The sequence below is a fragment of the Rhinatrema bivittatum genome, chromosome 18 (assembly GCF_901001135.1).
Source record: "Rhinatrema bivittatum chromosome 18, aRhiBiv1.1, whole genome shotgun sequence".
NCBI classification, from domain to species: Eukaryota; Metazoa; Chordata; class Amphibia; order Gymnophiona; family Rhinatrematidae; genus Rhinatrema; species Rhinatrema bivittatum.
Window position 1 is genome coordinate 34,608,565 of NC_042632.1, and position 13,897 is coordinate 34,622,461.

At 43.0% G+C, this 13,897-nt stretch overlaps 1 protein-coding gene across 1 annotated transcript in view; it reads right to left on the reverse strand.

The window, feature by feature from the left end:
• Positions 1–13,897, reverse strand: part of FLT4 (fms related tyrosine kinase 4) — a 180,985-nt gene that overhangs the window by 13,150 nt on the left and 153,938 nt on the right. Inside the window, 5 exon segments of the mRNA XM_029583679.1 lie at positions 5,379–5,478; positions 6,103–6,214; positions 7,422–7,544; positions 10,404–10,498; positions 12,625–12,763. Of these exon segments, the coding sequence (XP_029439539.1) occupies positions 5,379–5,478; positions 6,103–6,214; positions 7,422–7,544; positions 10,404–10,498; positions 12,625–12,763 (569 nt within the window).

Genomic DNA, 13,897 nt, shown 5'->3' on the forward strand with positions numbered 1-13,897 from the left:
TCATCTGCAAATAGACAAACTTTGCCTTCTATCCCTTCTGTAATGTCACTCACAAAGACATTGAACAGAACCAGTCCCATAACCAATTCCTGTGGAAACAATTTCTCTCTTCAGAGTGTGCTCCATTTACCATTGTACACTGTATCCTGTCAGTCAACCAGTTTGTAGTCCACTCCACCAACTTGGTGCCCCAGTTCCAAGTTTCTCATTTTATCCATAAGCCTCCTATGTTGGACTGTAACAAATACTTTCTGAAATCCAAGTAAATCACATCTAGCAATCTTCTTCAATCCAATTCTATAGTCATTCAATCAAAAAAATCAATCAGATTCCTTTGGTGAATCCATGATCGAGCAACCCACTGGATTGTAGATAGTTCAGTATCCTTTTCTTCAGCAGCGTCTTCATTAATTTTCCCATCACTGAGGTGAGGCTAATCTGCCTGTAGCTTCCAGCCTCCTCTCTGCTACCACTGTTGTGAAGCAAGGCCACCACAGCTCTTCTCCAGTCATATGACACCAATCAGGGCTCAATCAAATAGATCTTTCAGTGGATCCACTAGAACATCTCTGAGCTCCCTCAGTATCCTGGGATGAACCTCATCAGGCCTCAGGGCCTTGTCCACTTTCCGTTTTCTTAGCTCTTCCCATTCATTTTCTTCTGTAAACTGAGTTTCAACTACCACACTCCCATCTTCAGTTTTCTCAACCAGCAACAGTCCTTCTCTAGGGTTTTCTTTTGTGAATGCTGAACTGAAGTATTTGTTTAATATTTCTGCCATTTGTCTCTTTCCACACATTGCTTCTTGAAACCTTTCAATTTCACTATCCCACTTCTGACCTCCCTTCTTTCACGGATGTATTTGAAAAATGTTTTGTCTCCTCTTTGGCCATCCTTTTTTCCGCTTGACCTTTTGCTTTCCTTATTTCTTTCTTCATCTCCCTCAGTTTCACCAGTTTTTCTTCCCTGTGTACCTTTTTTTTGGGATCATTTATACATCTTGAACGCTGTTCTTTTTGCCTTTATTTTTTCAGCCATCTCCTTTGAGAACCAGATCTATTTCTTTTTCTTCTTACTTTTGTTTGCTTTTCAATCCGTGTGATGATCACTGATGCTCTAGTGGTCACCTACGCAAACATTTGTTGCCTTTGTAATAGCTCCTTTTAATTTGGCCCACTGTTGTTCTACCTCACCCATTTTCTCTCAGTCTTCTAGTTCTTTCTCCAGGGATATCCCCATTTTGATGAAGTCTGTATTTTTGAAATTCAAAACTTGGTTTTCATGTGATTTCTCTGTGTCTTATTTGTAATATCAAACCATACCGTGTGATGATCACTGATGCTCTAATGGTCACTACGCAAACATTAGAGTAATTATCATTAGAGAGCACTAGATCAAATATCACACCCTTCTCTTGGGTTTCATTACCATTTGTTTGAGCAGAGCTCCTTGAAGGGCATCCGCTATCTCTCTACTTCTTGTAGATTTCGCAGAAGAGAAACTCCAATCTACATCTGGCAGATTAAAATCTCTGACACGCAACACTTCTCCCTTCTTTCCCACCTTTTGGATGTCTTTGACCAGATCTCAGATTGTCTGAGAGACCTGTAGACCACACCCATGTAAATGGAAGCACCATCTTGTTTTTTTAGGATAGTCCATAATGCTTCTACCTTACCCCACTTCCCTTGCATTTTAGGTGCTTGGATATTGTTTTTAACTTAAAAAGCAGCTGTTTCCCCTTCCCTCTTCTCTCTGTCCTTCCTTAAATTATAGCAAGAAATGGTTGTATCCAAATAAAACATTATTATGGGATTAGACAAGGGCTACTCCTTTCTTCTAATACTCCTAGACTTCTCGGCGGCATTCGATACCATCAAACACTCCATCCTCCTGAACCGTCTAGCAGACATAGGTATTTCCGGATCAGCCCTCAGTTGGTTCACGTCTTTCCTCAGTAATAGAAGCTTCAAAGTTAAAATCAACAACAAGGAATCACCTTCGACAAAGTCCTCAATTGGCGTTCCTCAAGGATCCTCTTTATCACCCACTCTCAACATCTACCTCCTCCCCTTCTGCCAACTTCTAACAGACCTTAACCTAACACACTACTTATATGCAGACGACGTGCAGATTCTGATCCCAATAACAGAATCCTTCGAAAAATCATTCTCGCACTGGAACAACTGCCTAAAATCGATCTCCAGCCTCCTCAACAGTCTTAATTTGGTTCTTAACGCATCTAAGACTGAACACCTCCTCATCTCCCCCAACCAAGACAACCCACTCCCACAGACCATCTTCAACACCCAGATCACACAGACCCAAGTAAGGGATCTAGGGGTTATACTCGACAATCGCCTGAATCTAAAGAAAATGATCAACACCACAACCAAAGACTGCTTCTATAGACTTCAGGTATTAAAAAGACTCAAACCTCTACTATTCTTTCACGACTTCAGGTCAGTTCTGCAAGCCTTGATATTTTAAAAAATAGACTACTGCAGTGCTCTCCTCTTAGGTCTCCACAGCTCTACGACTAAGCCCCTACAGTTGATTCAGAACACTGCAGCTAGAATCCTGACCAACACCAACCGTGGAGAACACATATCACCCATCCTCCGTAATTTACACTGGCTCCCAGTGAACTACAGAATCCTTCACAAATCACTCACCTTAATTCACAAATCCATCTACAACCACTTGCATCTGGACCTGGAATTCCCTCTCAATCTACATACTTCTAACAGACCGACTAGAAAAATTTACAAAGGAACTCTACAGGCCCCACCTACAAAAGCCACACGCCTTACCTCGACCAAAGATCGAGCCTTCTCGATAGCAGGCCCAGCTATCTGGAATAGCATCCCTTCCGACCTTAGACTGGAACCCAGCCTCCTAACATTTAGGAAAAAACTTAAAACCTGGCTTTTCCGCCAAGCCTTCTCAGATCACCTGGATACTCATTAGATGACCGAACATCCTTCTTCAACAATGGATCTCCGTAGTCCTTAATAAGATCCTCTACCATCTCATCAATAGTTTATTCTTTTTGTTTACGGCGTTCCTAGACCTTTATTTCTCCAGCAGTCTATGCTTCCAAGTTTTCTATCCTTGTTGTATGTAACTTTGTTCTTCCGGTTAAATCTACTGTTTTTATTATTGTTCCCCAATTCGATGTAAACCGATCTGATATGGTCTTTAACTATGAAGGTCGGTATAGAAAAGTGTTAAATAAATAAATAAATAAATAAATAGAATGAACCATGTCTCTGTAACAATCACGATGTCCCAAGTCCACCTCCATCATTAGGGCCTGCAGGTCTGCGATTGTATTGCCCAGACTACGAGCATTTGTGGTCATAATTTTCCAACTTTTCTCCCTTGGGGTCAGATTCATTAAGGTTTTTCTCCCATTTTGTGTCTATGAGAAAAGCCCTTAGTGAATCAGGTACTTGGTTTGCTATTTCTCCTCCCACTTCCTGTATTGCTTGGGGATGACATGCCAATTTTATTGACTTCTTCCTGCCACCCTAGCCCTAGTTTAATTGCCTGATGATGTATGATCTGAATTTGTCACTTAGCATTCTCTTTCCTGCCAAGGATAAATATAGACCATCCTTACCATATAATCTTCTATTGCTCCATACACTCCCCCAGCCTCCAATGTATCCAAAACCACTTCCTTTACACCATTTTATGAGCCAGGCATTGACGTTATCTATATGGCAGAGCCTTTCTTTTCTCTTTCCATGAACAGGTAATACTTCCGAAAATGCAATGGTCTTTGCCATGTCTCTAATCTTCTTCCCTAGATTTTGGAAATCTTTCCGTGCTTCAAGGATATCATTTCTAGCAAGGTCATTGGTTCCCAGATGGATGATAACTCCTTTCTTGCATTGACTATCTGTTTGGTATTTCTTCTAGCTAAGGATCCTGGAAGGCATTTAACTCTTGCGTCCCCATCAAAATGATTTCCCAAATTAGTTCCTCTGATGACAGAGTCTCCCAGGAGAAGAAGCTTAAGGGTTTCGGCTACACTGGATGACTAGATTCCTTTTAGACATCACTTCATTTTCTATTGGTGGAGCTTCTTCATTATCCAGTGCAGTAAAGGTATTATGTAAGGGTAACAGTGGGGAGATGGGTTGCCTCTTCATCACAGGCCTTATTCTACTAGAGGCCACTATAATCCATTTATTTCTGGGTTTCTGAATCCTGGATGTCTACTTTTGCAGGTACCAACCCCTTTTTTCAATTAGCAAAAACAGTAACTTAAATACTTGCTAGCAAGGAGTCAAAGGACACTATCAAGCTAGGACAAATATATCGAAATTTCAAACCATGCACAAACACAGAAATGCAGAAGAATAGAACAATGGCAGCAAGAAATCAATCTATATTCTGGCTAGCAAATTAATATTCAACTTGTCTGACCGCAATCTCAGTGGATATGGGGTGTCTCGGTAGAGAAACCTGTAAGTAGTTCTGTTTGCATTATGTGATGCTTATTAAGGTGAATTTTAAATGCCGTACGCGTGCCAAAGACAGGAGATACTCGCGTGTCTCGGGCCGGCATGCGTGCGGATCTTAAGAGGCGACCGAGTACGTGTGGTGGGGTGTGGGTGTGTCAGGGCAAGACCAAGAGATGTGCATGTAAATACTTTACGCGCACAAACGGGTGCCGAGGGTCTCCACTGTGTAACTTTACTTCTGCTATGGCTGGAGTGTAAGTAAAAAAAATAAATAAATAAAAACTTTGGGGCTAGTCAGTGGCATTTTAACAGAGGAGAAGGGAACCTTTAAAACTAGGGGGGGTTAAGAAGTCCTATCCTTACACTGGGCAAACTGGGAACGAACTGGGAATAGAGTAAGTAGCCTTGGTGCATGCTCCTCATAAAATTCTTCCCGCTTACGTGATATGCTTGTGTGCATATGCGTGTGTCTATATAAAACTGAGCGCACATGTGCTCGCGTATAGCCAATTTTAAAACATGTGTGCATATACGTGCGCATATTATAAAATGACGTCTACTGACGCAAGCCAGCATATGCACGTACATGTGCGCCCATGCAGCTGTTTCAAAGTTACCGTCCCATTGTATATATTATTGTATTATGCTTTTGTTGTATATATTATTGTATCATGCTGTATTGTATTTATTGCTATGTTATAATGTACTGTAAACCTGGAGGAAGGTGGTATAGCAATATGGGAATAGAATGGAATAGGTAGCATGATTTACAATGGCCTGAAGTACAAATGATCTTTATTCTCTGGTAAATGTAATATATTTATTGTTCTATTATGGACTTGGAATATCGGATTCTGGTATTGATATTTATTGATATTATGGAGCATGGGATAATAAACTCACATTTCTGATGTGGCATATTCTGGAGCTCTCATCCTGGTTCCATCTTTCAGTCTCTGGCAGAACTCCTCATTGATCTGCACTCCGGGATAGGGCGAGGCACCTGAATGTACCAAAGCAGATAGGATCAGAAACAGGCAGAATATGTTACATACTGTGAAGAGACTATTATTCCTCCTCTTTTCACTTTCCTTCCTGTATATATATGATGATATTACACTGATAGTTTTATGTTTATTGTATTTATTTGGTTGCTACTGTTGTATTTGATATATTTTCTATTCTGATTGGTTCATGATTGTGCTCCGCTTTGATGTTTTTGATTGAAGGTGAAACATCAAATTAACAAAAAAGAAAAATAAAGAAATATATATACAACAAGGCAGAAAGTATCAGCACCTACAGTGGAGCAGAACATTCATCTGGACAACTAGCAAACTATCTTTCATGTCTGGAGAGACATGCCTCCACGGTGACACATAATCCTTTGTATTGCTGATCCTTGGAACATTGATCTAGAAAATCCACAAGCATGCCCTTGTCCCCATATATTCTCCTCTCTCCTGTAATATTCTCTTCTCTGACCCTTTCACTGATACCTGGGAACAGACAAATCTACCCCATGGCATACCGCACTCCACTACATGATTCTAGCCCAGGGCATTGACCCAGATGATCAGGGAGTCATTCTGCAGAGATGGCTACATGCCTTCCTTTCATTACTTACCCAGTGAAAAAATCTCCCAGAGCAGGACTCCAAAAGACCAGACATCGCTTTGTGTGGTGTAGACTTTATCAAAAATGCTTTCAGGAGCCATCCACTTAAGAGGCAGGCGAGCCTGAAGGAGAGGAAGAGAAATATGGCTATTTACTGTGTCCTCCTTATGTTTCACAGACATTAACAGGACAGCACAATGTGGTATTTTTCCCTGCACGGTAAAATACCCGTGGTGCCTTCCAGTGGTAGTTTTTTCTTGTGAAAAAAATCTGTGAGAAAAAATACCACAGAGAAAGGGGAAAAAAAAATTGCGGCCCTCTTCACCCAGGCAGCCTTAATGACCCAACCCACCCCACTGTGTAAAATTCCCTGGGCCAGCCACCGACATTTTAGAAACTTCGGAGGGGAAATTTTACACACTGGGGGGGGGGGCAGGTCAGTAGGCCCATCCTGGCTCTTTAAAATTCATACCGGGAGGATCGGGACATGTGAACATCCCGATGCTCTTGCAGAAAGTTAGCTACAGGTCCTGAATTGTAGCTAACTCTCTGGAAAATAACGTGACTTACTATTTTTCAGGCAAGCTGTGTTATTTTACAATTGCAAAGCAGTTAATTTAAATACACGCAATTTTTAGGGGAAAATATTGTGCGATCTCGCTACGATGATCCTATATCCTGTGATAAACAGCGATTTTCATGCAATGAATGCTATCTTTCATACTTTCGATGCGTATTGCGGCTTAGTAAATATATGTCCTTGAGATTATGAGCCCTCTGAGGTAAGGAACTATTTATTGCACCTGTGACGGAACTTGTCTTGAGCTTAGGTTTGGAGAGGGAAGAAAGAAAATCTGAAGTCCCAGTCCAAGTAAGCAAGATATAATGAATGTGTGAAAGTCAGGTAGAGGGAGAACAGATGTCTTGGTACACAAGACAGGAAAAAGTAATTTAGGGCAGGCAGGAAAGGATAATACAGAAAAAATATTGGGGAAGGTATAAGGAGTGCACAGAGGACAGGTAGAGAAGGTAAGATGTCTGTGGTGCAGGCCGTCTGGTGCAGGTGATACAGAGGAATTAGACTGGGTTCTGTATTCCGCCTCCCTGAGGGGAGCAGAATCCCAGATTTAGACCTTTTGCATAGATGTGCGGCATTAGTAATCAATTCCAATAATAACTATCAGGAATGACTGAGTGACCCCCCCACCGGTGATGTATTTAAGCCCTGTTACATAATTACTGCTTGAATCCAGCAACAGATAAGGTTAACATTTGGGTAACATCGTGGGGCCCAGTAAGGTTGGCCCTCAGGCCGGAGCCAGTACTCACACTGCCCTTCCTGACATAGTCGGGGTCTTTGTAGATATCCCTGGCCAGTCCAAAGTCACAGATCTTCACCACATTATTCTCAGAGAGGAGGATGTTTCTTGCTGCCAGGTCTCTGTGGATGCACTGGGGAGAAAAGAAACAAAGAGACGCTGTTTCCGAACCCGTCAACAGGCAAGGGATCTTCCACGCTGCAGATCTGATTAGCTTAGGGTGAGACGCAGGGCCATCGCAAGCACCAAACATAGAAACGTGATGGCAGAAGAAGACCCTTACCCCCAACCCCACCAACCATCCAGCGTTACAATCCCTCTCCGATCCCCTGTGTTTATCCCATGCCTCACCTCCTCTACTGGGAGGACGTTCCGCACATCCCTACCTTCTCTGGCACAAACTAGGAATCTCATCTCTCCTGAGTGTCTGAACTTTGCAATTGCTTTTTTTGGGGGGGCTTCACTTAATTGGGATGGAAGGAATTAAAAGACAGTCAAAATTTACAGGAAGAATAACCTTGCTTTTAACATTATTTTTGTCTCAAAGGTGCAGTAGGCCAGTAGTGTACCGTACGCGTGCTGTGGTATTTCAGGACAGATAACATTTGGTTGCCTTCTGTGCTATGCTACAGTAGTTCACAGAGGAAGGGCATTCAGGCAACTCCACCCTCAGCATTAATGAGATCAAAATTCTGCCACTTTGCCCCGCAATAGACACTGGGGAAGAGGAGTATTCTAATGGTTAGAGCACTGGGCTGTGATTCAGGAGAAGATGGGACATGAGAATAAGACTCAACTTTGCCATTAACTCTATGTGCATGTGACACATTTCTTTACTTTCCTCTGTCATTTGGAGTCAGGTGAAAACAAGGCCCTCGTCTTAATCTAGTGAACATAAGACTCTTAAAATCCACATAAAACTAATGCCCATACACTCCCTTTTTTACAGCCTCCTCCTCGGATATTAAACCACACTTAATACCTCTGATCCAATAATCCCACACGTTGCCCCCAATCTTATCCAAGAACAAGATAGGCTCTCTTTTCCCTTTAAAGTAGGGCTTCCCAAACCTGTCCTGGGGACCCCACAGCCAGTCGGGTTTTCAGGATATCCACAATGAATATGCATGAGATACATTTGCATATACCCGAGTCTCCATGTATTCAGCTTGGAGAAGAGACGGCTGAGGGGGGATATGAACGAGTAGATGTAATCGGTTATTTACACTTTCGGATAATAGAAGGACCGGGGGCATTCCATGAAGCTAGCAAGTAGCACATTTAAGACTAATCGGAGAAAATTCTTTTTCACTGAACGCACAATTGAGCTCTGGAATTTGTTGCCAGAGGATGTGGTTAGTGCAGTTACGGGCCGATACAGTAAAAGTTGCGGGACAGCGGGTGAATGCCCGCTCTCCTGTGCGCGTGATTCTGTATTCAAATGAGGGCCCGAGGCAAAAAGAGGCGCTAGGGACAGTAGCGCGTCCCTAGCGCTTCTTTTCGGACAGGAGCGGCGGCTGTCAGTGGGTTTGACAACCAACACTCAATTTTGCCGGCTTTGGTTCTCAAACCCTCTGACAGCCACGGTTCGGAAACCATACGCCGGCAAAATTGAGTGTCCAGTTTTCAACCCGCGAGCCATGGACCAATTTCAATTTTTTTTTTAAACTTTTTTTTTTAACTTTCGGGACTTCCGACTTAATATCGCCATGATATTAAGTCGGAGGATGCACAGAAAAGCAGTTTTTACTTTTTACTGCTTTTCTGTGCACTTTCCCAGTGCCAGGAGAAATTAACGCCTACCTTTGGGTAGGCGTTAATTTCTGAAAGTAAAATGTGCGGCTTGGCTGCACATTTTGCTTTCTGAATCGAACGGGAATACCTAATAGGGCCATCAACATGTATTTGCATGTTGCGGGCACTATCAGGTTCGGGGGGGGGGGGGGATTGGAAGCACGTTTTCGACGCATCGAAAATACACGTCCAATCTCGGGTTACTATATCGGCCTGAGATAGTGTAGCTGGGTTCAAAAAAGGTTTGGATAAGTTCTTGGAGGAGAAGTCCATTAACTGCTATTAATCAAGTTTACTTAGGGAATAGCCACTGTTATTAATTGCATCAGTAGCATGGAATAGACTTAGTTTTTGGGTACTTGCCAGGTTCTTATGGCCTGGATTGGTCCCTGTTGGAAACAGGATGCTGGGCTTGATGGACCCTTGGTCTGACCCAGTATGGCAATTTCTTATGTTCTCATGCATATTCATTGTGGATATCCTGAAAACCCGACTGGCTGTGGGGTCCCCAGGACAGGTTTGGGAAGCCCTGCATTAAAGGGATGCAGCAGGAGAGCATCATATACACCCCACCTAACAAGAAAATGCCAATGAGGAGAGCAAAAGAGAACTTTCTAACCTGTATCAGGATGTTAGCTTTCATTAGTATTAGCTTTCACAGTTTGTGATCACACAGTATGTTGTGTTGGTCTTTTTGCAGCTTCACTTCTGGCTAACAAGAGTTTAGTTACTTGTTTCTGTTATGTTCAGTGATAATCTTATCCATTATACTAACATTTCTTTATAGTGTTCTAGAAACACATTTCGGATTTCCTTGAATTTACTGCCGTTCATGTGTCTCTATAAATCTAGGCTTTCTATATCAATCTGGGGGGGGGGCTTTCAAAAGTATCCAGATAGATGCAAAATCTGCAGAGGCCTTTGCCCGCGAGCATCGCACCAGTTCGCTAAGGGAAAGTAACCAGCAGGTTTTCCCCTTTTGAAAGTGGCCACAGAGATTTCATCTGCTTTTTGCAGAGTGACTTTTTTTTTTTTTTCCTTGTATGCTTCGAAAAATGTAATCTCTGCGTGTTATTTTCTTTCCCCCGACCTAAAGACGCCGCCCGCCCCCTTACGTTCCCATCTCTGAGTAAGAGAGCAAAAGTACAAAGCACACCTTGGATGGAAGAGAACGACGGAGTAAAACAAGGAAGCCCACCTTTCTGGATGCCAGAAACTCCATGCCCCGGGCCACCTGAAAGCTGTAACATATTAAGTCCTCCATGGTCAACGGGCTTTGCCACAAGTCATCCACTGCATTTAGAAAGGGAGAAAAAAAGGAGAGGCTTAAAGCAAAAAACGCTCCATGGGAGAAAGACAAGGAGGCTGCGCCGATATGTCTGAGTGACCGACAGCTGTTCCCCGCAGGAGAGTGAGAACAGGAAAGCTCCATTTCAAGGGAAAAATGGAAAAAAAAACCTTCACGCTTGGATTTCTCTCTAAGGAGGGTCATTTACCAAGCCATGATATTTTATCGCAGGAGAGGATAGATACCGAGGGGGGGGGGGGCAGGGGGAAGGGGGTGTTCCCACAGTAATTTTTTCCCCTCCCATGAAAAAATATTGCGGCAGCTTCCCTGCAATATATATATTTTTTTTTGTGGAAAATCTCAGCGAGAAAATATATCACGCGTGAAATGTGAAAGATGCGCGATGGTGGCCCCCTTTTCATCTGGGACCGCCATCCTCTTAAAAGGCTAGCAGTGGCCCAAAACATCCGTGTAAAATTTCCCCCGTGAGTCTGGGGAGAGCTCTGCCCAGCCTTCTGCCGCCTGTACAGGGGGTTTGTAGCTATAACATTTGTTTAAAAAAAAATAGTTTTATAACTCACGTGACAATGCCCTGCCTCCCCTCTTAAACCGCTTCCCTTGAATCTAAGTCATCCACTCCCCCGATCCAAACCCCACTATAATCAAAAGTCCCCTGGTTCTGCCCCCACCCTAGCCCACTCTCCCTGGTGGTCTAGAGGTGTCCGAAGCGCTCCCTAGCCTCTGTGCCAGTTACCATCATTTCCAAATTGGTGCCGACCAGCCTTTGCCCCATCATACGGGGGTGGGTTCGGAGGATGGGCTAGGGTTCGGAGGCATAACCTGGAGGGTGTTGATTGTGGGGAGAGGTTGGATTGGAGTAGTGGGCTACTTTGATTCAAGGGAAGGGGTTTGAGAAGGGGAGGTATCACCATATGGTATACTTAACAATTTGTTTACATTTTGATATCTTTAGGTCGCTTCTTCAGGCGACAGGGGGGCTGGATGGGGGTCTACACAGACCCTCATGAGGGAACTTTTCACGATGGCAGGGGACTGTTTTGGGCTGCTTCTGGTCCTTTAATCGTCAGTGCCAGAGCACTGGGACATGTGTTAACGTTCCTATGCTCCTGGGAAAACCTAGCTACATCTCCTGATTTGTAGCTAACTTTTCAGGAGCTAATGCGGCCTGCGTTACTTTTGGCAAGCTGCGTTAATTCATTTGAATACAATTATTTAGGCATGAGCTGCTTTGCATGTATTTGCAAAAAAATATGCATGCAAAGTGCATGCAAAGCAGCTCATTTGAATAGAGACGGGTTTTTAGGAAAAAATAGCATAGGATATTGCCGCAATATGGGTATATCGCGCAATAAACAGCCTTTTTCACGAGTTAAGCTCTTTATCGTAACTTAGTAAATGGAGCCCCATTCAGTACTTCTGTCAGCGTCAGACCATGCGGTTGATGTACTAACCGGTGAAAACGTTCATGCACTACATGCAAAATATTGCATGCTAAGCTTTACTGGGACTTTATATGCAAATGAGTCTGGTAAAAAAAAAATAGCACATGTAGTTTTTTCCACAGGAAATTTCACAAAAACTTTAACTATACCCCATCGAGGTATAGTTAAAGTTTTTTGTGGAAAATTGACTTTGCGAAGCCAATTTCACACAGTTTTTCAGCGCCCTAATAGTTAACGAACTGCTTTGCATACTTCTGTATCGCAACAACTCATTAACTACTAGCTTCAATAACATTTTGCAAGCATAAAATTACATGTGAAAATTTACTATTTGTGAAGCCAAAAAGTTTTGCAAAGGGCACTTCACACTCTAAAATGGAAAATAGTGTCCACTCTCGCAAAAAATGTGCACCATTTTACGTTTTTGTAAGTGAAACCAACTTTGCAAGTTTTTTCTTAGCTTACTGCACTGGCTTCCTTGTTTGGAACCAGGAATCCATCAGACTCGTGAGATATGTGTAGGGCAAGGAGTGAATAGGGAGAACATTAAAGAGTTTGACTTCTCCCAGTTCACAAGCACATACATTATATTCACTGCCATTATCTGAAGATTGCACAGATGTGATAGGAATTTAATGAGGAGCTGGCGTAGATGGGGGTTTTCTTACCTTCTTGTACTATCTGGTTTTTGTTCATCAGAAGTCTGTTGAAGATGACACTTTCACTGGTAGGAACACGACACAGCCTGTCTGCTCGCACTGCTTCTACCATGGACCGGACCTGGCTACGCAATCTGGGCGATTTCTCCTAGGAGGACCATGTGAGTATGTTAAAAATATGGCAAAGTATATTTCAGCCTGAGGCTGACTTAGATAGTTTTACTATGTACCTGAGCTCCAACGTGGCAAAAGCTAGGTTTGCTCACACATCTTTATTAATGGTTAACCCAATGCTGAGCGGGAGATGAGAGAGGAATTCTGTACTCATGTTTTCTAAGGCTAGCCTCCTCAAATAACACTAGCGAGCTTCAGATTTAATCTAGAGGACTGGTCTCTGCATTCATATGGTCCTGGATTTCCACACATCTCCACAACCCTTGGGCAGAAGATATTTCCACGTCACATAAAAAAAAAATTACCTTTCATCAATCTTGCTTGGTGAAAAGAAGGAACCCTGCACCCTAGTCTTATCCTTTATCTTAAACCATAAATCTGACCAGTTCTGTCTGATCTCCTCCCACTTTAACTATCGGATCTTTATGCAGAACTTCAGGCGATGAAAAAACAAAACAGAGGAAAGAAAAATGTCTCTTGGTTATCGGGCACATGTATTCCAGTATTATCTTGACAAGTAGCCTATTATATATTTTGGGACTTGTGGATTTTGTAAAAGGGCAGCTCTAATTGTAATGATTGTTAATCACTTACAGGTACTGTAGAAACATTAGAAAGCAGATAAGATAATGTCCTTTTTTGTTGTGGGAGGGTAGGGGGGAGGGAACAGAGAGGGTGCTGTGGTTTCATCTTGCTTCTTTGAGCTCCAGCACAGTTGGAATGGGCCTCTACTGGGCCTACAGTACCACGACTCTTCCATTTGCAGCTGCCCACGGTTTCCCCCCTTCTCGGAGGTTATTGAGCTGGGGGCAGTGGGATGAGCCGATTGCTTGGAATTTAATTGCAAGCCGCATTGGGGTTTTTCCCGCTAAGATTTAAATAAATAAATAATGTGCACGGCAGGTTGTTTGGAATGCTGCGGAGATTTGCGCTTATGAAAGGGAGGCGGGGGAGGGGCTGGGGGGGGGGGGAACTAAATGGGGATCTTGAATGCTGGAGTACAAAGGAGGATGCCAAAAAAAAAAAAAGAAAAAGATAGTCCTGGATAGAGAGGAATTTTTTTTGCAGGCAGTCGCACTCTTGTGTTTGGCAGCTGGGTTGTATCCGT